The sequence below is a fragment of the Drosophila kikkawai genome, chromosome 2R (assembly GCF_030179895.1).
Source record: "Drosophila kikkawai strain 14028-0561.14 chromosome 2R, DkikHiC1v2, whole genome shotgun sequence".
In the NCBI taxonomy this organism is placed as follows: Eukaryota; Metazoa; Arthropoda; class Insecta; order Diptera; family Drosophilidae; genus Drosophila; species Drosophila kikkawai.
The window spans coordinates 23,086,379-23,111,820 of record NC_091729.1 but is presented as its reverse complement, the minus strand read 5'-3'; the positions used below and the strand labels follow the sequence as shown (position 1 = coordinate 23,111,820).

Below are 25,442 nucleotides of genomic sequence, written 5' to 3'. Positions count from 1 at the left end.
TGAGATCAAATTTTGTACAGTGCATTTTATTTTTTGTATCTGCGTGTAAAGGATATTTGTATTATAACTCGTATATAATTGTATTTGTGAATTTGTATTTGACACAAGCAAAAACAAGGTAAACAGAAACACAGAAACAGACAATTGCACTTTTTATACAGATTTAATAAAGAAAAACAAAAGATGGAAGGTAAACATAATGGAACAACTTATTCAAAACAAAAACAAACAAAACAACTTGACCAAAAATATTCAAAAGGCTCCTCGATCCCGCCCCGCCCACACACAAAAACACAAAACACACAAATGAACAAACAAACTAAACTAAACAAAAAAAAAAACGGATATAAAAAGGCCAAACACAAAACATAAAAAAACCGATTGCAAAAGCCATTAATTAATAACAATAAAGTAATTATTGCAGCCTGCGTAACGGTAATCAAATTTATTGCATTAACATTAACAGGAAGCAGCGCAAAAAATATACCCGGGAAAGCCAACCCAATCTTAATGAAATGAGAATATCATTGAAATACGAATATTGGATGTTGTGATACGATTGAAAATTGTGCATGTGCTCTTTCATTAAAATACACACACAGACGGGTTACAAGTGTAACCCCCTAGTGGTCAAAAACCCCGGAATTCATCCACAGTTTTTCCATTTATTTCATTTATCGTGTTATTGCAATAATTGTGAATAATCAATTATTTTGCCACATTTAACGGGCCAAGCCATGTGCAAAAATGGCCAAGTGTCCATCCACTTATAATTCCAATTGGTTATTCAGTAAAATGAAATGCATTTCCCCGTCTTTTTTTATTCATGTGGTGTGTGCACACATCAAATGCAGAGTTGGGAGTGTGTCATGTTAATGGACTTTTAAAGGAGGTGAATTGGGTTGTTTAAATCCACACACACACACAGTAAATATCTTAAAGATATATCATTATTTTCCTGCTATCAAACTAGCTTCCCCAGGATATTTTGCTTCGAAAGGCCTGACAAAAAAAACGACAATAAAGTGTGAGGGAAATGTGTTTGGTTAAGGATACAAAGTACTCCCATTTCTTAATATCTACCCCTACTATATATCCACCATAAGGAATATATCATTTTGTAGAACACAACCTACTGGCTATGCTTCAATGAAAACATATCTGAGCTTAAGATTGACTACTCTCGAATAGGTCCATTCACCTCGTCCATCAAATCATGCCCCAAAGGTGTCCATTAATTCAATTGGATTAAAACCCCCATAGAAAACCAGCAATTCTTCACACCTGTCACCCTTCAAATGAAATGAAATTGTTTATCCTTGTTCTGATGCTGTATATTTTTATTGGCAAATATGAAATGATTGGCGTGTGGCTAAAAAATATACACACGTAAATGTAAATGTAAGCCGTTGATGATGAAAATATTTACGTATACCCTTCGGTTTGTTTGTCCACGTTAAATAATATTTTTAAAATTGTACAGAAGAAGAGCAAAGCCCCCTGTTGAAATGCGAGTAAACTTAAACCCATATATAAATATATATATAGTGAATGTGCTTATAACTATTGCCTAGTAATGATTGTTAAAGCTTAAGGCAAACATACACCCCCACACCCCACACAGAGCCACCACCACACCACACACACACACACACATGAATAAATGTAAATTACATAAATAAATCCATGAAAGCGGTAACCTAGTAAGCGTAAACCATAATTTATTGGCAAAACATCGCAGCAGAAATATTATATATATATATCTACATATATATATTATATATATATGTATGGAAAAACAACAAATGTGATTTTTGAATAAAAATTAAACTGAAACTCGAAACGTTCTCCCTTGTTTGCTTCTCCTCAATTAAGCTGCTAATGTATTTTCAATTAAACAAGGTGCGAAGGACGAAGAAGGTCCTTGGCCTGCCTGCTCCTCCCATCTAAACACGTTACTGACAAAGTTTGCCCAAGGAATTAGCGGGAAAGTTTCGGAGCAAGTTGAAAATTTCGTTGCCGGAAAATGCGTCGTCGTGTTGCTGCTGGTCTGCCAAACTGAAGGGAAGAACTTCTCCTGTATATAGTAGGTTCCCCTCTCTCTCTCTCTGGCAAATTAATAAATTGCCCAGCCTTTTGGAGTCTGCAATGAAATTTTGTGGTTGCATGCATTTTTGCAGCCTGGTGACGGAGCACTATCAACTTGCAATTATGGCAGGTCACACACTGCCATCGATATTGTTGGAGGCTTGCCTCTAATGAACTTGATTACGTGAAAGCTTTTACGCAACGAACCAGGTGAGTGAAGGCATTTGACAGTAGGATCGATGTCACGTTTTGCTTTTAGCAAAAAGTCTTAAGGTCTTAAAAGTCTTAGAATTAATTGCTTATAATTTCTGAGATTTTTTAAACTTGCATTTCAGGTCGTGACTTTAAATCGTTTATTTTTTTTGTGCCGAAAAGTATGCAATGATTTGGTAAGGACTCTTTTTACAAATCTTAACTCCTTTAAAAATGATTTCTTAATAATTTAAACTCTTAATTAAGAAAGAAATTATTGTTTTTAAACTTCTGTTAGCCTCAAGGCCTTTTAAAGACCTATTTTAAGCGTATTTCCTGCAATCAAACCATGGTCAAAACTCAATTTTTTTGTGTGCCTTGTACGGGGAGGCTTAAAAAGACAAAAAGGAGTCTATTTTTATAACATTTTACAGCCTATATTGTATGTTTTGTGGGTAACATATATATTTTTTTTAGAATTTAATTTACCAGCACTTGAGCGACCCCCCGTCGGGCAATGGCGGCTGCTTCGGTCACTTGCTTCCGCCACGCTGCCTGCTGTTGACATTGCCAAGGTTGTTGTTGCATGTTGCACACCCACACAAACACGCACTCACTTTGTATGAGGCAACAAAGCCACCCCCCAAAACCAGAAAAAAAACAACTACATAACTTACATGGAACAACCTAAAAGTAGGCAGCACATATGCTAGTTTCTTTTTGCAGCTGCCATATTTTGCATTAATTAGAAAGTGGGCCATGTTTCTCCCTTCGCCAGAGTCCCGTTAAGTACTGCCAACTTGTGTTTTGTGTGTGTTTTGTGTGTGTGTGTGGTTAGCGGCATAAACAAAATGGCTGCCGCTGTTCGCAATTCGCAATTCGCGTTGTTTGTCTGCGGAACCGTTAAATTAGGCTTAAAGCAACAGCAATAACAGGCAGAAACCAGCCACTTTTATCCATTGTTTTGCTAAATACTTTACGCAAATTGCTTGCTTGCTTGCTGGTTCTTTGCTTTGTTGTTTGGCTCTACTAATTACGTAATTAGTATTTAGGCCAAGTTGACTGTGTGGTGCCGCAGAATGCGAATGCAATTTAATTATTTTTCAATTGTTTTTATTAGCAAAACAAGCACAAATTTCTAATTAATTAAAAAGTTTAATGTTCGAAGGTGCTATGGGGATGTTGGAAACTAGTTTAACTGTAGCAGAAATATTTGGTTGATTTTTATAGATTTTTTTTATTCGTATAGCCAGAAAAGCAGGGAAAACTATAGGAAAAGTTTGTATTTTGTTATATTTTTTTACCATGCTCTGTTTAGCTGATTAAAAATTCCGTTTTACCCACCCTGCGTATGAGTAATTATTTAAAAAAACTAATTTTCAACCAATTTTCGCTTGAGACCTGACTCGCTAACAAAAGCAAAAGTATTTCTATGAATACAAAAAATACCTACCTCAATTTATGGCCTGCTTTTACCTGCCAATATGCATATCCTCCGGCCAAACTATGCAATACAAATTAAATCAAATTCCTTGTCTATCATGGCAATGTTTAGGAATTTATTTTTAATTCGTGTCTGAAAATGGCTGTCGTTGAATTTTGGTCCTTCGGTCTGACTAATGGGATTTAGCCATGAAACAAATTTATGCATAAATGCATTGCACCAAAGTCTGGTCGAATTCTATCTATCACAAGTGTTTACGACTCGTTAACTAAACGATTTGTTATGCGAGCATGCAACAAATATTTGCGGAGATCCGAGAGACGACATCTGATGCCATTGTGTTTAGCTGAAATATATGAAAATATGAAACAAAAATTTCAATTGGTGCGCCAGGCAACCTCTGCTGGCATCGTCAGAAGCCATGGCAATCAGGCGGCGCCCTCAGATTTCCCGGCATTTCCATCAGCCAGGAAAATTCAGAGCGATGGGGGCGCAAAGCTCACTCTGGCAGAAAACTAAAAACTTTGCCAGGCATTTTGTATACATATATGTATGTTATATAGTATGTGTGTACGTACGAAGCGTAATCGAAAAAACAAAACAAAAATAACAACACGATGCCAAGAAGAAACAATTGGCTTTTATTGAAGTAAAATTTAATAAAGAAGTTTTCAATATGCTTTGGCAATATGTAAACAATCAACTCGGCTCCAAAAATCATAAATATTTTCATTACGAGACTGCAACAGAGGCCAAACTTTCGAGTTGGAGAGGAGAACCTGCCTGAAGTGTCCTTGTTGCTGCTATTGCTGCTATTGTTTTTCCTGCTCTCTCGTTGCAGCTGCCAAAAATTTCCCAATATGCACTCCACAAATATTTGTGTAAATTTTTGTACAATTTGTATTACCATTTAAGGTCTTGGCGTTACAAGTGTTGACGGCAAGTTTCGAGTCAAGCGACTGTTATGACGAATTTATTGGACGCAGGCGAAAAGTATTGCCAGCATTTAAATGTCACAACAATCTGTAGCCATCCCCGGTCTCTGGTCATTCGGCTAACAGTTTGGACCGACAGTTGAGAAAAGAAGAACGGGAAAGCTAGGCTGGGGAAATGGGAAATGGAAGGAAAAGGAAAAGTCGGGGAGCAGGTGGCGATGGGCAGCAAATGCAAACGAAATTCAAAGAGGTCAAATCTGAGACTCGACAATTTATTGGCCCACCCACAGAAAAATGTGATAATCTGAATTGATTTATGGCACAATGGTCGGAATGGCCAAGAAATTGGCATTCCGAAAATGGCTTCAACATTTAAATCATGTTTACTCCAATTGAAGGGTGTTAATGCTTTTACGATATGATGGGTTTTTCACACGTACTGCAATTGCAAATAAAATTTATAAAAACTATTATATATATACATGGGCAAACTTTTGAATTTAAGCTAACGGAATAGATAGGTTAGGTTAGGTTAGCTATCCGGGGAAACTCCTGGATGGACCTAGAGACTGTTTATGCGGGTTTCGAGATCCTTGAATATCAGGGTGTTTTTCGCAAAGGCAAGGAGATCGCCTAGCTTCCTCCTGGAGGAGATGAGATGCTCCAAGGTTTCGATTGCCTCGGATTCATCACATTTCCGGCATTTGTGTGTTTGCTTAAATGACATTTATTAGTTAATAACAAAACATTAATCTTATTTACAATCTTGTTTTTAAACTAAATACTCTTAATACTCTTCAAGAAGACCGGAAATATTTGAATTCTTTAATTCAATATTTATCTAAAATTTTAAGTGATAATTTTTGGGAAATTCAAAACTTAAAAATATCATAACTTAGCCAAAAAAGCATCAAAATCAATTCTGTAAGCATTTCTATGCTAGTTTTTTCTAGCTTAACAAACATGCATATTAAATTTTAAATTTAAAAAAATCAAATTTTTGGTTGATTTTTGACATTTTTAATGATGTAACCCCTTATCAATTTTTGAAAAAATTAACAAAAAAAATTTTCTTGCCGGACATGGCCAGAAAGATTCGCCTGTTGGTGCTGATCAAGAATATATATGATTTCTAGGGTCGGAAATGACTCCTTCAATGCGTTACTAGCCTTTGACTGAAATTATAATGACCTGCAAAGGGTATAAAAATCAAAAAGTTTATATCCCTGAGAAAGTAACTATTACTTTAACCATCTTCTGAAAACGTTAACGGAATAGATAGCTGAAATAAATAACCAATGATTATGATATTTTCACCTATAAATTATTGTCTTCCTGCCTATTTTGAACCATATTTTTAGGGGAACCAACAAATTACCAAATTTCACCTGCCATTCACGTAACTCATCAGCCTTTTGCTGGGATTTTTACAGCTCTCCACCAGGCTAATTTGTTTACAGCCACACACACACGATGTGCCTTTGCCCTGTTGACCAAACTAGGCCGTCATTGCCATTTATTATAATTGAACAGCGACCCGCACAAAACCCAACAGCGAGCCGCCCACGTTCGCAGGCATAAATTGATTAACTTGCCAATGAAATGGGCCAAAAGACAATGGCTGGAGGCAGGAGGTTGAAAGAGGGGTTTGGGGTGAAAGGATGTGTAATAGGGGGTGGGGAATGGGTGATGGCGACTCCAGCGGAGCGACCATTTAAATGTGCACTTTGGCTTTCATAATTAACTGCAAATTATGTGCGTCGCACTGGGGCGAAAGACACAGGCAGGCACCAACACCAAAAGCCACACCAGCATCCAGATAGCGAAAATTTAGAGCTAATATAAATAAATTAATTTAAAATATTTATCTAATATTTATATAATTATTTAAAATCAAAGTTTTCCACAAATGTATACAATTGAAATAGTTTTAAAGGTTTTTAAATATTTTTTATGATATAATTAGGACAATAATTTACAAATGGGGGACTTTTTAAAGAACTAATATAGAAAGACATGGGTACAAACATAAATCTATATATAAAACTGAATCTACATCGAAGTTTATTGATTTAAAATCTATTTTTTAAGCATTCTTTTAGCTTTGAGATACTAGTTAATCATGAGAGAATAATTATTTATTTAATTAATTGTATTAAATTTATTATGTGTTATAAAAAACGTATTAACTTATTTTTACCATAGTACCAAATCTACTAATTTCTTTCAGTGCCTCCACTCGCTGTCAGAATAACTGGCTGCTGGCGAAGGCGATTTTGTGCTCGTAATCCGCGCAGGTCAACAAACAAATTACGCTTTAAACTAATTAAAATCCATAAATGTGGGGACATGATGCTGGATGCCAGTAGTTGGCGTTTTTGCCCCACTCCCACCGCATCCATATCCCCTATAATTGTGGGCATTCCGGCATCCAGTCTAGCTCCAGCGATTGCCCACCAAAACTCCGCCGACCGGAACTCCGCCCCGCCGCACAGAGTCACCAACAAACTAGTAACTCTGGAATCGGACGCAGATCTATCCAATCTAAAAACCACCACCACCAGCAACACCATACTATATGTGTGTTGTATATTGGGCAAGTGCTGGAATTACGGCAACATTATAGTACATTATCTGCTTCAGACCCCCTTTGAAAAAAGGCCAGCGACAACTTCATTTGTCAGCGGGAATGGGAGTTGAAACGGGTGATCTAGGGGGAAGGAGGTAGGGGGTAGGGATAGCACAACAAAATTTACGTTTGACATTAACAGCAGTGCGGAATTCAATGAAAAATAAGAACGAGGGCGGTGCCAGAAGTTCTTAAATTTAATAAATATGAGAAACAATGATTTAAAAGGACAAAGCTCATTATCAACTTTAACTCCTGATCATTATCTTAAAAAAGCTGTAATATAATTTATATAATTTCATTGCCAAATCCAAATCCAAGTCCATCCCTCTTCTTTAGCTTTAAAGCTTAGAAAACCTCACAAATTAAGTCTATTATATACACAGCCTGAAGACAAATTAATTAGACTTGAACATGAAAGTTGAGTATTCAGTTTAGTTCTAGGAAATGACGAGTCACAACCTATGTATGACGAATAATAAATATTATTAGCAAAAGAATGTTGTCTTTTAAATAGATTTAATTAATAATAAGCGTGATGTGTCTTTCCTAAATCAAAAAGTGTGGTGGCCCCTTGACTTTTGTTGAGTGAATGAAATTAAGGGAAAGCCTGAATATTAACTCAGCTTACCATTTTTTTTGTGACCACAAATTCCCCCCTCGATGTGGCATTTGAGAGGGCTGCCTTTTTGGGTTTTAGGGTCCCGGTTTCACATACATATAGTAGTGGTATTTAGTTTGGTTCGAGGCCCGTTACCATGGCTTTATAGAGCTGCTCTCAACACACACCCTTTGTTGTTGCTGGCTGTGGTGGTGTCGCTGGCGTTTTGATCTATGGATGCATGAATGATTCGCTGCGCACCGCAGCAGCAACAACAGCAGCAGCAGCAACAGCCATAATGACACCAGAAAACAATTGAAATAATTCTAGCAGAAATGTCTGTTAGCTCACCGAGCGACCGTCCGACCCGGGGCAGCCAACTTTATTCGTGGTGTGTGTTTTTCCGTGGCTCAGTTTCCATTTCAACGTCGAGCGGACATACGGGAAAGTTGCAGGGCGAAAGAAAAAAAATATATACATACGTTTTTAGCGAAATATTCACGCATATTTCGTTTGGTCGCAACGGTGAGGACTGTATGAAAAAAAAATAGCATATCATAATTAATAAATGCGCTTAAATGCGCCATGAACTATGCAAAAGTTATGTGCTAAAAGTGAGAGCTAAAAAGTGAGTGTTGCGACTGGCAATCATGTGGAAGGCATTAAGGATTCAACGCTTTTTCCGGCTCCTCCCGATCCTGCTGCTCCTCGCGTTCAAGTTTAGCTTAGGCCAGCAGACGCACATCAAGCTGGAGCAGGGAGACCTAGTTGGGGTGAGACTGGGATGTTTATGTATAGATCTGGCGGTATATATAAATATGATTCCTTGGCATTTGCAGCTTAAGGTCTTTCCCGATGGAGCACGTGGTGCTGTCTATGCCTTTTTGGGTATTCCGTATGCCCAGGCTCCGGTCAATGAACTGCGATTTGCGGTAAGAACGAGAACTCTACCTTTTTTTATTTGTTTTAAGTTTTTAAAATATTAAATAATATATAATACAAGTTAATATATTGATTATAATATTGCTATGATGAGGAAGGCTTTGGAAGCTTTAGATTTATGTAAACTTAAATAAAATAGTTACTACATATATTTACTTTCAAGTGGAGTTCCTTTTGTTATTTTGCAGTTTTCAAAATATTGTTAAACAATTATCTAACCTTGAACAACGGCATAACTAAGTTTGGCTTAAACTTCTCTACTCATTATTCCATTTTTGTTATTTTCCCCTAAAACCAATGACCATGATGGTCAAAATAAAGCTGTATTAACCCCAATTGTTGATTTTAATGTATGGATTACCATCGATTTTAATATAATTGTTTTGTTTTATTTTAATTTTAAAATAATTGTTGTTGTTTCGATTATTATTTCCCAGCCCGCCAAGCCGAGTCCCAGTTGGAATCGCACCCTCCAGGCCACCGCCATGCAGCCCCTTTGCCCGCAGCTCTCGAACACCGTTTATGACGAGACCTCGGATGGCACTATTCCCAGATCAGTGAGCACAGATGAGGACTGTTTGTACCTCAACATTTGGACACCGGAGTCGGGGATGCGGTATGGCAAGCTGCCCATCGTTGTGATTGTCACGGGTGAGGGATTCGCCTACGACTGGCCCCGAAACCGCATCAACGGATTGGATCTGGCCGGCGAGGGAATTGCTGTCGTGAGCGTCCAGTATCGGAACAATATCTATGGCTGGCTGGGATTAGGGGAGCAGCATCGTCATCTGTCGGGGAATTATGGATTAAGTGATGTCAGGATGGCCTTGCGGTGGGTTCAAAGGAATGCAGATGCCTTTGGCGGTAATCCGGATCACATTACCCTCTTGGGTCATGGAAGTGGTGGAGCTCCACTGGCACTGGCGCTTGCTTTGGAGGAGTCTCAGCTGGCCAAGAAACTAGTGCTGATGTCACCAGGTCCTATAATGCGTTCCCTCGGAAAGAATCACCAACGGCGGATAGTGGAAACGGGCCAGGTTCTCGTCCAGAAGTTGGGCTGCCAGTTCGAGGAGGCCCAGCGTCGCCAGTTGATGGGTTGCCTGAGGCGAAAGAGTCGCGAGGACCTGCTCCGAGCCTACGAAAGTGTCTACAATCATGGCAATGGCAGCTCCCAGCTGGGTGTGATTCTACCCGGAGGATTGGATCTAGAGCAAAGGCTACGAAATGAGACGCTGCCACCCCTGCTTCTGGGTATAGCCTCCAATGAAGGAGCCTTCCTGCAGGACTATTGGTTGGATGTAGCCCGAGAGGGTCAGCTGGCTCTGCAGGAGTACATCAATCACACTCTGTTGCCCAATGTAATGCGATCTCTGGAATCCACGGGTGAAGAGAGTGCCTCCCAACTGGCAGCCATCAGGTGGAGATATTTCAATGGCAAGGGAGAGAGTGTTATCCACCTGCTGGGCGGAATGCAGCGTCTACTCTCAGAATCCCTGTACGAGCTGCCTTTCTTTCGCCTAATGGATCTCGTCAATGGGAGCACCACCAGCTACGCCTATGTCTTTGACCAATCCCACTCGATGGACATGCGCGGCAGAAGGAATCTCTTTGGAGGCGCCTCCCACAGCTCGGATCTTCCACTGCTCCTGGGTCCCAGTTTGTTTCAGCAAATAGCTCGTCGCAGGTTCAGCGGTGAGGAGGAGCAACTGTGCCGCAAGCTAAGGGGAGCCTTTGCGAACTTCATTAAGAACGGGAATCCCACGCCGGGCAGAATATACGACGGATGGTTGCCCTACAACAGGGAGAACCCATTCGTTTACAGCTTGGGAGAGCAGCCGGCGAAGTCAACACAAGCGGGTTCCATCGATGAGGCAGAGGTGGAGAAGTTACTGAGAGCGGAAACGGGAGTTTCGGGCTTGGATCGGAGTCTATCTCGAAGCAATCGCCACGACTCGTACAGAGCCACCCACGCCAACTCCTACACAGCCAGCAATCAGCAGGATTCCGGTTACTCCAATCACCTACAGAAGGTTTACGGATTCTGGCAGGTGCTGCTCCCCCTGGAAAGAGAGCAAGACTTGAAAGGAGGCGCCCTGGGTCAGCGCGTGCGACTCCTGGAGGCGAGTGCTGATGCGGCCCGCTATCGCCAGGGATTCTATGCCATGCTGGGACTGGTCTGCCTGCTCCTCGCGTGCCTCTGCCTTTGTGTCTATCTACTGAAAAGGGATCCCCATCCGATGCGAAGACGCAGTGCTTCTTCGGCTTCCGATTGCTATAGCTTATGACATAAGTGGTTTCGTTGGACGACCATCTTTGGGGGCCGGAAGGACGAGCGGCCGTCGACCTCGGGCATTGCCAATGTCGAGTCCTGGCGCAAAGGTGGTCGTGCAACGAAACGGGAACAGGATGGAGCGGGATCGGGAGGAGGAGAAGGATCTAGAAGTGGAGGAGGTAATCTTGAGGGCGAGCGACGAGAGCAGGTCCTCAATAATCAGCGTGCAAGACGTCCCCGTCAATTGCAGCCGTACGATTTCAAGGCTGCCAACTCTAATGGAGGTGGAACGGGAGCAGGACCCGGAAGAGCGATCGGTAACGGAGCCGGAGCCAGCGGTGGAGTTGGATCAGCAGCTGGGGCAGCACCTGGATCTGTTGAGGAACTCCTGGACCCTATCGCCGGCAAATTCGAGCCGAGTGTGGCTGTTAGGAACTGGCAGTACCAGTTAACTTGTGATAAGTTCTGAAAGCAACCAAAAAATCGTAGTTCTAAGCTCGAAAACTTATGTATATTGTACTTTAAATGTTTACACTGGTCCGTAATTAAATAAACCAAAGTTTTACACATAACAGGAATGGAAGCTAACTGCGGGAAGTAGAAATTTATATACCCTTGCCGTTTATAGAAAAACCCATAATTTGTTATAAACAATACCAAGTTTATATTTATTTAAAAAAGATCGTAAAGTTCCATTTATATTATAAACAAATTAACATATTTTCGTCAACAATTCGAAGGCACCAGTGCCATTTCGCACCGGCAGACCCACCATCAGGCGACTGGACGGCGAGTTTAGCTCATCCGGCCGACCGAAACCGGCTGCGCTTCTCAGGAACTGCAGACTGGACTCGAAGGACATCTGTTGCAGGGGCGAAGATGAGTGCTCCATTCCCTTTCTGGACAGCGGCTGGAAGGTGCCGTCGAAGGTCATGTAATCCGCGATTAACGACAAATGCCGACGATCAACCGTGATGCCGTAGACCTTGAACACGTTGCTCACTTCCTTGACAATCACCTGGGAGGCAGCCTCAATGCCGTACGTCCTGGCTATGGCATGGATATCGTTGGAGTACAACCTATTCAGATCGAGAATCTTATTGTACTGGAACATCTCGCCGATGTTGATGCCGTCTGTTTTTAGCAGCTGCTCATCGGCGCTGCCCTTGTAAATGATGGCTCGCTTGATGTGTTGCACCTGGTGGACCACACTCTTGCCCGCCAGCTCGCGGATGATGGAGGTCAGATCGGGCTTCTGGTAGCGAACGCTCAGATTCAGCTTGACCTGGCACCACAGATGGCTCTCCTTGTCGTAGGTGTAGCCCTTGACCATTTCGTTGCTCAACAACTTCTCCACGGACTTGTCATCGCCATCGGCGTTCTCGTTACCATCCAGACCCTTCTCATCGTCCTCCTGATCGTCTGCCTCTTCATCATCCGCTGGAAAGCAAGGGAAATAGTTAGAAACTGGATTAAGAGAGCTTGATCTCTGCTTACCATTGGCATCTTCTAGTTCTTCAACATCATCTGGGTCATCATAGTCCCTGTCATCGGTCTTGCGCTGCTTCAACTTGACGCCAGTTGCATCGTCATCGCCCTGTTCCAGAGTAAAATATGTTTTATAAGGGTTGATATGAAGTTGTGGGTTTACATACATTATCGTCCGAAGAGTCGCCATCATCATCTCTGGCTTTACGACCACCGCCACCACCCGCCTCGTCACCATTGTCCAGATCATTATCCTCGTTTTCTGCGTCCTTTTTGTCATCCAACACAACTCTGGAAATATGAAAATTAATTTTAAAAGAGGTTCTTTAAGTTTTGTCTTTTTATACCCTTGCAGGGTATTATAATTGCAGTCAGAAGTTTGCAACGCAATGAAGGAGACGTTTCCGACCCTATAAAGTATATATATTCTTCATCAGCATCAACAGGGGAATCTTTCTAGATATGTCCGGAAGAAATCGATTTTTTGGCCATTTTTGAAAAATTTCATAAGGGGTTACATCATTAAAATTTTGGATTTTGATAAAAAATTGAATTTTCAAAATTTTTAAATAAAGTATGCAGATTTATAAACTGTAGAAAATCTTGCTCAGAACAGTTTTCCGATTTAAAATTAATGCTCTTTTGGCCGAATTATGATATTTTTAATTTTAAAAAAATCAAGAAGTTGTTTAATATAAAAAATCCGATTTTATAATACAAAATAATATTTTTCTAAGTGAAGGAATCATTTCCGACCCCATAAACCATATATATTCTTGATCAGCATCAATAGGGGAATCTTTCTAGACATGTCCGGAAGAAATCGATTTTTTGGTCATTTTTGAAAAATTTTATAAGGGGTTACATCATTAAAATTTGCAAAAATGCCCAAAAATTTTGATTTCTTAAAATTTTAAATTTGGTATGCAGTTTTTTTTAATTAATAAAAACTAACACAAAACTGCTTTCCGAATCGAAATTAATGCATTTTTGGTTAGTTATGATATATTTTAATTGTTACCTGCAAGTGTATACAAACTTTGGCTGGCCAAAGTTAGCTTTCTTTCTTGTTTACTTACATTTTCGTTGTCTTTTTGGCATTGGATATTTTCAGAATGGCCCGAATTAGTTGCTTGAAAAACGTTTGGTGCATGTATTTTATAATCTGCTTAGGCCGCACCCCGTAGTCTTCTTTGTAGACGGCTCTGGGCAGGAATTGGAAGCGCATCTCGTACTCGTAGGCCCGTTCCGGCTCTAGGGCCAAGCTGGTGCTTATGTGAACAGCTAAAATTGAAATCATTTACTCTACATAAACACATAAATATATTCCGAATTAAACGTACACTCCAAGAGATTCGCCAGAGTCACACAGTTCAGATTGACGCGCAGCTTCTCCGCCTGGGCCTGCTGGCCCGGTAGAATGGGTATGTCCATCGAGGGAGTCTTGATGTTCGAGGAGGCCAGCATTAGAATTTCTCGCAGACGCGGTATACCCAGGGTCACGTTCATCTCACCACGACCGGCGAAATGGAAGGTATTCAGTGTCATCTGTGTGGAGGGTTCACCGATCGACTGGGCTGCTATCAGACCCACAGGCTCACCGGGCGAGGCCAACGCCTTGATAGTCTTCACTCGCATAATATCCGCTATGTTTTCCTTTTGGCTGGGATTCCTCTTGGCATAATCGGTAATCAATTTGCTCGTTTTCTCCGACACACTGCCATAGTACAGATCCTGCTTGTAGACGGCCACCGAGGGATCCGGACAGCGGGCGTACTTCTTGCGATACAGGGCCTTGTCCTCGGCGTCTGCTTTCTTCCATAGCTTGATCAGACCCTCGTCAAAGCGGCGCCGTCCTGTCTTGGCGTTTATCTCATTCGGTCGCTTCACCTCCACCTCATCGCGCAGCTCCTCGGAGAAGTGTGTAAAGGCGGCACGCAGCTTGCCCGGCTTCTTCTTCTGCCAGCTGCGAATGTGCTTCTCATGGCGCTGGACTTTGGCCAGGGTCTCCTCGTCCTTCATCAACTGCAGCTGACTGGGTCGCAAAATAGCCGTGGCATTTTGTGTTAGGAAATCAGCGCAGAATTTGTCATTGAAGAACTTGGATTTAAGAATATCCAGGCCATCCTCGCCGTAAAGGAACTGCACCACGCTGTTGTCACTGTCACGCACAGTGAGATCGTAATGAACACTCAGGCCTTCCAAGTGCTTGATGAGGCAGCGCTGCAGGTAACCGGAACGCGAAGTCTTCACAGCAGTATCAATGAGACCCTAAGGATTATAGAAATACAAATTAAATACAGTTTGCTGGCATGGTAAACCCACTTCAAAACCTACTTCACGACCAGCCATGCAATGGAAGAAAAAGTCCTGCGGCTGTATGCCCGTCATGAAACGTCCATCAATGAAGCCTCCCGACTTGGGTGACGTCTCAAAGGATGTAAAGCTGGGCAGTGACTTGCCCGATATCATCAAAGGCGGCCGCTTGCCCTCCAACTCAATCTGTCCCAGTAGACAGGAGATCTGCATGGTATTCACCATGGATCCTTTGGCACCAGACAGCACCATCAGCTGGAGGTTGTTCGACGGAAACTTGGTGATCAGGCCACCAGGCAGGCATGTTCTGGGAATAAGATGATCTTGATGAGTTTCCCACTTGGTTTTTATATCCAGAAACTCACTTATTTATGTCATTTGTGTAGCCATCCAACAGCGACTTGTATTTGCGATCCAATAGCACTCGGAATTTGGTGTCCTTCACATAGGCCTCCTCCATTTTCTCCACCAGCTCGTCGTGCGGCGGTTCCTCCTCGAGATCGAGGGCCGAGGCCACGGCACTATTTCCCACACCGCGACACTCTCGGATGATCTTTCTCCTCTTTCGATCCGCCTCGTCCGTCACAAGGATATCCTTGACGCCCAGGGTAAAGCCTTCCAGCTGCAGGAAGAATGTGAATACCTTGGTGAAGGCTGTAAGCAGGCGGGTAGACACATCGCCGCCATACAGCTCGTACATGCAATGGATCAGGCCAAAAGTGGTGGCTCCGTATTGCTGCTTGTCCAGCACCCCGACGAGCAGTTCACCCTTTCTAATTTGCACCTGGCTCTCGGCCAGCTCGTTTTCTTGCGGATTGGAGCCACACAGAGCAGGGCGTGGACGGCTCACATTCCAGTTCTGCAAGGGACGGGGAGTAACTACAATATGGGAATCTGTAATCTATCATTATTGCCCAACTTACCTTGCCACCTATCTTGGCAAACGAATCCAGATTTATTTTTTCATAGCCCTCGGGTATCAGGTTGATAATAATAGTGGACAGGATCTGCTTTCCAGACCAAAGCTTGGCAGGCTTAACGATGGCCGGCGGCAGCAGCTTGACATTCTTCTTGAGGTGGGACAGGCCCTGGAACACCAGTTGCTGGTAGTCCTCTCGGTTGAAAAAGCGGCCCCGTATGGAGAGTTTTACGCCCGAAATAACGTGATCCTGAATGAGTCCGCCCAGCGGTGTGCCATCCTTGGGCACCAGGTAGTTGTTGGCCACATTCACCAGGTTGTAGGCCTCGGCCCTGGCCACCTCACTCTGCGGATAGTGGGCGTTCATCTCGTCACCATCGAAATCGGCGTTGTACGCCTTGCAGTTGGAGTAGTGCAGGCGGAAGGTCTTCTCGCCGTGCAAAATCCGGGCCTTGTGCGCCATAATAGAGGGTTTGTGCAGCGAGGGCTGACGATTGAGGAGCAACACATCTCCGTTGAGCACATGTCGATGGACAATCTTCACTCCATCCTTCGGATTCGAGAGCAGCAGTTTGGCCATGCTTTCACGCTTGGCTGCATTGTCGCCGGGTATGAAGGTGGTGAAACCATTCTTGTCCTGAATATAGTTCGCTCCCGGGTGCACGTCCGGTCCATTCATCACCATTTTGCGCAGCTCCGTAACATTCCATTCGGTCACTGGTACGGGATACGAGAGTTTCCTGGCAAATATATCCGGAATGCCAATCTCATCTACGTTTATGTTGGGATCCGGCGTGATGACAGTACGGGCGGCGTAGTTCACGCGCTTGCCCATCATATGCTTGCGAATGAGACCCTCCTTCTTCTCCAGAACCTGCTTCAGACCCTCAGCGGACTTCATCTCTCGGGACATGTTTACGTCGAGCAGCACATCCACCGAGGTCTGCAGTGCCAGCCAGGCATTGTACAGCTTTTCGTGGGCATTGCCGCCCTTTAGGTTCTCAAAGGCGGCCAGGGCCTCGGCCGAGAGCTTCTCCTGATTGCCCTTCATGTACTTGAGCACCACGTTCAGCACATGGTTGTTCTCGATAATGTGGATGTAGATATCCGTTTGGGGATTGCCCTTTAGCATGTCCCCGACCATATTCATGGGACGAGCACGCGGCGGCGTCACTGGTAAAGTGTCCATAAAGAATAGATCCACCGGCGAGCGATCGCCGTCCGTTGCATCCGTGTTGCTAAGGTTCAAAACGGGGACTAGGAGCTTTAATAACTCGGGATAATTGGCGTAAATCTGGCGCAGATAGCGACGACATTCGTCCGCAAAGATCACCTTGTTCTGGCCACCAGCCTCGGTGGCACCACCAACACTGAGGGATGAAAAAAAGAAGAGAAAGATGTTGAAGAATATCTTTACCGATGACAGCTTGTTCTTACCGCTCCTTAATGTCCGCCAGAGTGACATAGAAAACCAGCCTCCGGTGCATATAACGCACGGAACGCATGGATTTGTTGCAATGCCTGCACTTCTTGCCCGCCCGCTGGAGCGCCGCATGGGTGACAGCTGTGCGCAGGGAGCAGCTCGTCTTGGTGGAGTTGCTAAAGTTCTTCTCGTTCTTGGCCAGCAGATCGTACATGGCAGCAATAGTTGGGTGAACCAGATCGCCATTCTTCAAGGTCACCATCTCCTCGGTGTTCTGGCACACAATCTCCGACTTGAAGAGCTCCAGCTCCTGGGCCTCGATGATATAGCCTGCATCGATGAGGCGCAACTGCAGCATGATGATCTCGCACTCGTGGTCTGCCAAAGGACAACTGTTAGCCAGCACTAAGGCTTATGTATCAGCAAATACTTACCCTTCATCTGCAGCTTGTAGCAGTGGAGGCAGAAGATGCAGAGCAGACGCTGCACCAGCTTAATGAAGAACGGATTGTACACGGGCGTGCCGAGCTCAATGTGACCCATGTGGCCCGGACAGTCCTGCATCTTTAGGCAGGTGCCGCACGGGTCCATGCACCGGCCATAAGAGCCCATCCGTATGTCGTACAGGCCACCGGGCATGGCGTGTCCCAGGGCATCGAACGTAATGCCCGTGATCACTTTCACCACACTCAGTTTTCGAATCTCCTGGTCGGTGAACACTGCAAACTCCAAGTCCGAGGGGAACATGTGCACGTCCATCGGCCGCCTGGAACCCATTTTGAAGGGTTTTAAAGACACTTTTTGTTATAAATCAAAGAAAAATAGGAGCGCAACAAGCGCACACGTGTTGGGCTATTAGAGGTGGAAGAAGTATCGATTCCTAAGAGCGAGAACTAGTCTATCGAAAATTGTTATCGCTTCCATGGGCTCATCTCCAGCAAAACAGCTGATCTCATTTTGTTGACAAAAATTGTTTTTCCCAGAAATTGTTTAAAAATGCTAACTTCCATGGTTAAAGAACACCACAAGGAGCAGGTGAAGCGAAAGCAAGAGCAGGGTATGCGATTCTCTAGACTTTTCTTTTCAAACAGTTAATTTCTGTGTTATTCTACCAGAGGTGCGTAGAAAGGAGGCTATTGAAGCCTCTAATGAGCTCACCCAGTCCCTGGTAGACACCCTGAATGTGGGGGTAGCCCAGGCCTATCTGAACCAGAAGCGCCTAGATGCCGAGGCCAAGCAGCTTCATATGGGAGCCACCAATTTCGCCAAGCAGACGCATCAGTGGCTCCAGCTTATTGACAACTTCAGCAGCGCCCTGAAGGAGCTGGGCGATGTGGAAAACTGGGCCCGGAGCATTGAGGGAGATATGCATGTGATAAATCAGAGCCTGGAGCTAGCTTACAAGGCATCGCGAGCAACCCAGGCTACGGGAGTAGCAGCAGCAGCTGGCGCAGAGGCCTCCACTTCTGCGGGGAAATAATAACCATAAGCTATATTAAGTTTTTTCAATTAAAAACTAGTTTTCATTAATTTTATTTTAAACTTAAATTGAAGATTTTGCTTTTCTTAATTATGGATTCATTGTCCCTTGACCAAAGCCTAATAAAAGTCTCTCTAAATTACCAACAACTTCCCGTGGTTGTCATCAAATGGATTATTATATTTTATTTTGTACTCGCTGCACAGTTGTGTATAATTAATTTTAATTTAGTTATATTATCATTATCATATCTGCTGCTTTTCCTTTTAAAATTCATATCACAATATGTGCGGCCGCCAACGGTAGTGGTAACATTGAAGGGGTAAGTAGTCGGGCCGCACACGCCGGGGGGCGGGCATCTGAATGTAAAGATGGTAATTCCTATCTGACGAGTACAAACTTTTCTTTTGTACAGCAGCAACGATAATGGTCAACGCAATACATAGTTAAAAATAGCCTAAGAGTGAGATGGGATACAGTCTATCAGTCGTATGCTCCTGTGCAGGTCTTTCTCCCGACGCAATCCAGCTGGGCCGAGATCAGCGCCTGAGTTTAGGAAGTAGCCAGCTAATAGCGCGATGTCATGCGACCTGAGTGAGATGAAAACAAAGGGTTGATGCTGGATTACTGATCACACTGAGAAATGCAATCATGTTCTTACGGTAAGGATGAGAACGAGAACGGGAACGTGAACGGCTACGCACGTAGCGAGAGCGACTGTGGCTCTTGCGGGAGCCGCGGGTATGGCGATCGCTGTGGTAAGTGTTTCGCTGACGATAGTTGTCATTCGGTGAGGCTGTGCGATCACGATCGCGGCGTCGCTGGCCGCTGTAGGAAATTCGTTATTAAAAGGAGAGTTCTTATCAGTATACAGGAAAAAGGATGCTTACCGGGATGGACGGCCCATGTAGACGCCCGGAGTGGGAGTGTGGGCACGCTGGGTTATCGAGTAGTCAACGCGAATGCGACGACCATCCACATCTATGCCGGAACAGGCGTCCTTGGCCACCTTGGCATCTTTGAGATTTTCAAAGTAAATGAAGCAAAAGCCACGCGAACGTTGAGTCTGAGAATTTAGGAAAAAAATTATAATAATGAAGAGTACAACTCTTTTTTATACCCTTGCAGGGTATTATAATTTCAGTCAGAAGTTTGCAACGCAGTGAAGGAGACCTTTCCGACCCTATAAAGTATATATATTCTTGATCAGCATCAACATGCGAATCTTTCTAGGTATGTCAGGAAGAAATCGATTTTTTGGCCATTTTTGCAACATTTTATAAGGGGTTACATCATTAAAATTTTTGATTTTGATAAAAAATTGAATTTTCAAAATTTTTAAATGAAGTATGCAGATTTATTAACTGTAGAAAATCTTGCACAGAACAGTTTTCCGATTTAAAATTAATGCTCTTTTGGCCGAGTTATGATATTTTCAATTTAAAACAAAATCAAGAAGTTTTTTAATATAAAAAATCCGATTTTATAATACAAAATAATATTTTTCTAAGTCAAGGAATCATTTTCGACCCCATAAACCATATATATTCTTGATCAGCATCAACAGGGGAATCTTTCTAGACATGTCCGGAAGAAATCGATTTTTTGGCCATTTTTGCGAAATTTGATAAGGGGTTACATCATTAAAATTAGCAAAAATGACCAAAAAATTTGATTTCTGGAAATTTTAAATTTTGTATGCAGATTTTTTAAATTAATAAAAACTAACACAAAACTGCTTTCCGAATCGAAATTAATGCATTTTTGGCTTAGTTATGATATATTTTAATTGCTACCTGCAAGGGTATGCAAACTTTGGCTGGCCAAAGTTAGCTTTCTTTCTTGTTTAAATTGTGAAAGCAAGCCTTTAGCTCTTAGTTTCGAATGCACAAGAGCTCATAATTGCTGTCTACTTTAATATAGCCAGTAAATTCTGGTCGGAACCACCAGTCTCTAAGCAGTTCGGCCCATTTAAATGTATCCTGGCACAATACATAAAGCCCCCTTGGTGACCCCCCCACTTACGTGAGCATCGATGACCATCTGGATGCGCTCGATAGGTCCAAACTTGTTGAACAGCTCGCGTACCTTGTGCTGCGTGGTATTGGTATTCAGTCCGAAGACTCCAATGCAACGGCTGGCCTGGGGGCGATCCTGGGAAGGGATAGATTAATCATTGATATGGCTTTAGCTGCGGGATGGCTCCGGCTAACTTACGCGAGCCTCGTACATCCGCTCGCGGTCGCGGGATGTGCGTCCGGAATAATGGCGAGCAACCGGAGCCGATGACTGGAACTGCGAGCGCGAACGGGAGCGGGAACGGGAACGGGAACGAGAGCGGCGACGCGAGCCCGAGTTCTGATGGTGACGACTTTCATAGTAACTCCCGTCCGACCTTGTATGGAATGGAATAGGATTAGATTCTCTTCGAGTGGTGTTTCTTGCGTGCCTCTAAACTGAGCTGGCAGGTGAAAAAGTTTGTCTGGGTTCGTGTGGCTTGATGTGTTTTCAATTCAATTCAAGTTTCGGGCCTATTCTTGGGCTGTTAAACGCTTCAAGTGGATTCTTACATATCGAGGAGCTTCTTTTTCTTTTCTTCTTCAAGGAAAGGGAATCTTCTTTACAGATCGTCGAGCAGGAGGAAAATGGAAACTTTTTGAGCACCCAACTTTCTCGTTTGAAGGAAAACCCGAAATGAAAGGGACCACAATGACAGTTAAATACATTTGTTTGATTTTCTGTTTTCCCCAAAGGATTGCCACTCTCCAGCCACCGGATGTCAAAAAGTAAAGGGGTAGGGGGTCACACTACGTATGTACATATGTATGTACGTTGTTATGTAGGTGTACTTACCGTCGGTCCTTGTGTCCGGATGAAGGAGTAGTCGCCGGCGAGAAGGACGCTGACCGCTTGAAGCTACTTCTGCAATCAAATCTCTTAACCATACTGTGCCGGTTTTGAGGTCCATTTTGCTCACCTGTCGTATTTGCTAGGCAAATAGCGTCTCTCGTGGGGGGAACGCGACAACTTTGTTGCGGGAAAACTATCATTACTGCCAGCACGCCTTGACAAAGCACTCTACTCACCATCTTTGGGTTTGGTTTCTTGCTACAATATTACACAGCCGACAGTGTTTAATAGTTAAAATTAAGATTATTAAGAGTTGTTTATGCGATTGCACGCACGCTTCGTGTGTTATCGTCCGATTGGCGACGCCGATTGTTATCGATTGGCCCTTTAACCCTTGTGTGTTCAATGTGGTCGATTCGGCGGCGTTATTTGAATAGTATATTCTGCGATGTTACAAATAAGAAGTAAGATATGTAAAATGTGATTTATTTAATATAAAATAATATTGTTAAATTTTGTAGTTTTAAGTCAAATATTAAGTAAATTATTGTGAACTAGCGCACTAATTTTAAATTTGAATCGTTAGAAAAACACAAATTAATGTTTGTTACTTTTTTAGAAAACATATATTTTGTACAAGTTAAAGCTAAATCACAGGGTTAGTCAAGAACTACGTGTGATACCGTTTGAACCACATATTCTTCACCATAACATAGTTATAAAGCCGCTGCTGTTCCAGGTGATGCAGATCTGAAATGGTCTTGACGACTCGCTCGTCGTTGAAATGGCTCTTAGGCGGTGCCTCCAGCAGGTTGCCAGTGGTAAACCACTTTAGCTCAGCGAAGTGCTTCTTCACGCTGGCCCGCAGAGCAGCACCACTGAACACTGGCTTCCGGTACAGGTCGAACATGTTTTTTTTGCCATATTTCTGGTGGATCTCATCCACGGTTTTGTCCAATTCTGGCTGTTTGCAGTGGTATATGACCCAGAGTTTGCGCTCCGGAGCCCGCAAGTCGGTCAAGCTGAGCACGCCGAAGAACTCCACAATATAGGGTTTGCATTTGGGTGATTCCCCTTTCGGTTTTATATAGAAAAGGCGCCTCAAGTGGTCGTCGATCTCCGACTCTAGGTCATAGTCAGCTTCTGTTAAAAGAGGTATTAATCATCAGCATTAAGGAACTTTAATGAATTTGATAATTTATTTTACCTGAGCTCTTGTCTTCGATGGCTTTGGCTGTCATGTTGTGTTCTATTCTATAAGGTACTTCGTAGATGGATTCTTACTTTTAAATGTTACCAAATTTATAAAGCAATTTACTTAAATAGCCCAAAAATTACAATTTCAACTGGCAGGCAATATTAAGCTTTAGGTTTGTTTACGATTTCCAATTTCACAATAAAGAAAATAAAGCTTTTCACGGCAACTGCTGGCTATCGATAAGCGCAGAGCTTTTTAGTTTATTTATTTACATTTTTAATGTCAGCGGGGGGGAGGTTTTTGGTCGTTATAGCGCCTAAACCAATCGTGCTGGACCATTATATAGTCAAAGAGCCTTCTCTGCTCCTTATTGTGCAAATCACCAACGTCCTTAAGGACGCGCTCATCATTATAGTGGCTTTTCTCCGGGGCCTCCAATAGATTTCCTTCCGTGATCCACTTTAAGTTGGAAAAGTGCCTTTTTACAATACTCCGGAAACCAACTCCACTATATATGGGCTTTTGATATATTTCCCATACGTTCTTCTTTCCATATTTCTGTCGTATCTTGTCCCCCACTTGGAGAATTTCCGGTTGTGAGCAGCTGTATATATGCCAAAGTCTTCGGTCTGGAGCCAGTGGATCTCTAACACTAAATACTCCAAAGTAGTCCAGCTCAGAAAGGTCCAAAGCAGTGGGTTCTGACAATGGTTGAAGATAGAAAAGACGCCTCCAGTACTTTTCCAGTTTGTCCTCTAATTTCATTTGTTTTCCCTCTGAAAATAAAACAAACTAAAGGTATAAGTGTCAACCGATATGATGATTCATTGGCTTTACCCATTGATAAACTTGCGTTGCCCTGCGTGACTTCTAACCGCTAACAACTTTGCCACAACACTGTTTAAAATTCATTCGCAGTCTTTTATTTATAGCTACTTCTTAAATAATTTTCTCCTCTCAGACTTGATTTAGTTGAACAGAACTGTACTTCTTAAATAAAGCACTCCTTTCATAGAGGTAATCGTAGTACCTTCGTCTTTCGGCCTGGTACAGATCCGCGACTGTGTTCACCACCTTCTCGTCGTTGTAGCAGCTTTCCGAAGATGCTTCCAAGATATTCCCCTTGACGTACCACTTAAGGCCGGAAAAGTGATTCTTAACACGGGACCGCATTCCTGCTCCCGAAAAAACGGGCTTCCGGAAGAGTTCATACATATTTTTTTGACCATATTTGCGGTGTATTCGATCTATAGTTTCATCCAACTGAGTTGTTGTGGCATAGTACATGTACCACAGCTTTCGCCGTGGAGCTCGAACGTCAGTTAAACTGAGGATTCCAAAGTACTCCACTTCCTTGGAATCGTATTCATTCTTTGTGCCGAATCCTTTGTCCTGAAAGCCGAAGGCTCTTCGCATGTACGTGTCTAGACGCTTTTCTAGGTCTGGGTATGCAGCTGCAAATCAGAATATTTTATTAATAGGTTTAATATTTATTAAAAATTTACATTTATTCTTACAGTTGGCCGTCCAAATAGTACCTTCGATAGATGCGGTCATTTCTAGGGGGTTGTATTTAATAAAAATTTGTATTTCCCTCGTCGGCTTTTATACTTTTTTGTTTATTTCATTAGAGCTTTTCCATTTCGCCAACAGATAAATTAGCTTTAGACAACAAAAGCTTTTAGAAATAATGAAATATTAAAGAATATTACAAAACGTTACTTTCTTAATAGTACTTAATCCGCTTTAGACTGCTTAATTATGCATTTATATATATGTAATTATATGACTTAAAATGGTCATTTCTCAGCATCAAGTAATCGTAGTACTTCCGTTTCTCGGTCTCATACAGATCCGCGACTGTGTTTACCACCTTCTCATCATTGTAACAGCTACTGGGAGGCGCTTCTAAGATATTTCCCTTGACGTACCATTTAAGGCCGGAAAAGTGATTCTTAACCCGGGATCGCATACCGGCTCCCGTGTAAACTGGCTTTCGGAACAGCTCGTACATATTCTTTTGGCCATATTTGCGGTGGATCCGATCTACTGTGTTGTCCAACTGATCCATTGTCGCATAGTACATGTACCACAGCTTCCGGCGGGGAGCTCGAACATCGGTTAGACTGAGAATTCCGAAATACTCCACATCCTTGGAATCGTACTCATTTCTGGCTTCGGTTTTTGGCTTATAAATGCAGAAAACCCTTCGCATATATGTCTCAAGTCGCATTTCCAAGTCTGCATATGCGGCTAGAAGTAGGCAATATTAATATTCAACAGAATGCACAATCTGTATTCAACTTACAGTTGGGAGTTGCTATTGCTTCTTCGGTAGATGTTGAGGTTGTCATTGTGGAATGGCTTGAATTGAAATTAATTTGGTGCTTTCCCCGGCCCGCTTTTATACTTGCAACTTGTTTAAATTTCGGTGAAGCTTTGCCATTTCGCAACGAGCTAAAATAGGTTTAGCAGCTAAAGCTTTACAATTGGAATAGGGAGGAAAACTTATCGACAAAAAAACTCAAGAAAGAATGTTGGAGAGGTTTATCAATATTTAATTTAAATTTTAATTATTATACTTTATTTATTAAAAAAAAAAAAACACCTAGTGCTAGGATTGTTTTGATTAGAAAACTAATAACCTTACGCTTAAGGTTTTCAT

At 42.6% G+C, this 25,442-nt stretch overlaps 8 protein-coding genes across 10 annotated transcripts; 2 read left to right on the top strand and 6 right to left on the bottom strand.

Annotated features, from left to right (window-relative positions):
- Positions 1–8,539: 8,539 nt before the first annotated feature.
- On the top strand, positions 8,540–11,121 carry LOC108076196 (cocaine esterase). Its single transcript, XM_017168931.2, has 3 exons — positions 8,540–8,662; positions 8,729–8,821; positions 9,269–11,121. The coding sequence occupies exons 1-3, from the start codon at positions 8,540–8,542 to the stop codon at positions 11,114–11,116; spliced, it is 2,064 nt and encodes a 687-aa protein (XP_017024420.1). The 3' UTR covers positions 11,117–11,121.
- Positions 11,122–11,743: 622 nt separating this feature from the next.
- Polr1A (RNA polymerase I subunit RpI1) lies at positions 11,744–18,120 on the bottom strand. The gene is made up of 10 exons (XM_017169284.3): positions 17,684–18,120; positions 17,264–17,627; positions 15,831–17,196; positions 15,273–15,766; positions 14,929–15,214; positions 13,935–14,862; positions 13,671–13,875; positions 12,759–12,882; positions 12,601–12,700; positions 11,744–12,543 (listed from the first exon to the last, which is right to left on the bottom strand). The coding sequence occupies exons 1-10, from the start codon at positions 18,024–18,026 to the stop codon at positions 11,816–11,818; spliced, it is 4,938 nt and encodes a 1,645-aa protein (XP_017024773.1). The 5' UTR covers positions 18,027–18,120; the 3' UTR covers positions 11,744–11,815.
- A 50-nt stretch (positions 18,121–18,170) lies between these two features.
- On the top strand, positions 18,171–18,878 carry Blos1 (biogenesis of lysosome-related organelles complex 1 subunit 1). Its single transcript, XM_017169421.2, has 2 exons — positions 18,171–18,306; positions 18,365–18,878. The coding sequence occupies exons 1-2, from the start codon at positions 18,246–18,248 to the stop codon at positions 18,727–18,729; spliced, it is 426 nt and encodes a 141-aa protein (XP_017024910.1). The 5' UTR covers positions 18,171–18,245; the 3' UTR covers positions 18,730–18,878.
- A 10-nt stretch (positions 18,879–18,888) lies between these two features.
- tra2 (transformer 2) lies at positions 18,889–21,945 on the bottom strand. 3 transcript variants are annotated; one of them, XM_017169419.3, is made up of 8 exons: positions 21,816–21,945; positions 21,707–21,756; positions 21,583–21,651; positions 20,947–21,124; positions 20,755–20,883; positions 19,620–19,795; positions 19,391–19,557; positions 18,889–19,319 (listed from the first exon to the last, which is right to left on the bottom strand). In XM_017169419.3, the coding sequence occupies exons 1-8, from the start codon at positions 21,816–21,818 to the stop codon at positions 19,297–19,299; spliced, it is 795 nt and encodes a 264-aa protein (XP_017024908.1). In that variant the 5' UTR covers positions 21,819–21,945; the 3' UTR covers positions 18,889–19,296. The 3 variants fall into 3 exon arrangements, 2 of the variants coding, with proteins under 2 accessions (XP_017024908.1, XP_017024909.1); XR_011444490.1 differs by lacking the exons at positions 18,889–19,319; positions 19,391–19,557 and adding an exon at positions 21,300–21,397 and having other exon boundaries at positions 19,655–19,795; XM_017169420.3 differs by lacking the exons at positions 21,583–21,651; positions 21,707–21,756; positions 21,816–21,945 and adding an exon at positions 21,300–21,448.
- A 235-nt stretch (positions 21,946–22,180) lies between these two features.
- LOC108076319 (uncharacterized) lies at positions 22,181–22,964 on the bottom strand. Its single transcript, XM_017169102.3, has 2 exons — positions 22,787–22,964; positions 22,181–22,722 (listed from the first exon to the last, which is right to left on the bottom strand). The coding sequence occupies exons 1-2, from the start codon at positions 22,818–22,820 to the stop codon at positions 22,250–22,252; spliced, it is 507 nt and encodes a 168-aa protein (XP_017024591.1). The 5' UTR covers positions 22,821–22,964; the 3' UTR covers positions 22,181–22,249.
- LOC108076320 (uncharacterized) lies at positions 22,817–23,741 on the bottom strand. The gene is made up of 2 exons (XM_017169103.3): positions 23,615–23,741; positions 22,817–23,553 (listed from the first exon to the last, which is right to left on the bottom strand). The coding sequence occupies exons 1-2, from the start codon at positions 23,616–23,618 to the stop codon at positions 23,060–23,062; spliced, it is 498 nt and encodes a 165-aa protein (XP_017024592.1). The 5' UTR covers positions 23,619–23,741; the 3' UTR covers positions 22,817–23,059.
- On the bottom strand, positions 23,718–24,420 carry LOC108076318 (uncharacterized). The gene is made up of 2 exons (XM_017169101.3): positions 24,295–24,420; positions 23,718–24,231 (listed from the first exon to the last, which is right to left on the bottom strand). Exons 1-2 carry the CDS (start codon positions 24,332–24,334, stop codon positions 23,735–23,737), a joined length of 537 nt encoding a protein of 178 aa, XP_017024590.1. The 5' UTR covers positions 24,335–24,420; the 3' UTR covers positions 23,718–23,734.
- Positions 24,421–24,534: 114 nt separating this feature from the next.
- Positions 24,535–25,137, bottom strand: LOC108076317 (uncharacterized). The gene is made up of 2 exons (XM_017169100.3): positions 25,086–25,137; positions 24,535–25,030 (listed from the first exon to the last, which is right to left on the bottom strand). Exons 1-2 carry the CDS (start codon positions 25,129–25,131, stop codon positions 24,537–24,539), a joined length of 540 nt encoding a protein of 179 aa, XP_017024589.1. The 5' UTR covers positions 25,132–25,137; the 3' UTR covers positions 24,535–24,536.
- Between the last annotated feature and the right edge of the window lie 305 nt (positions 25,138–25,442).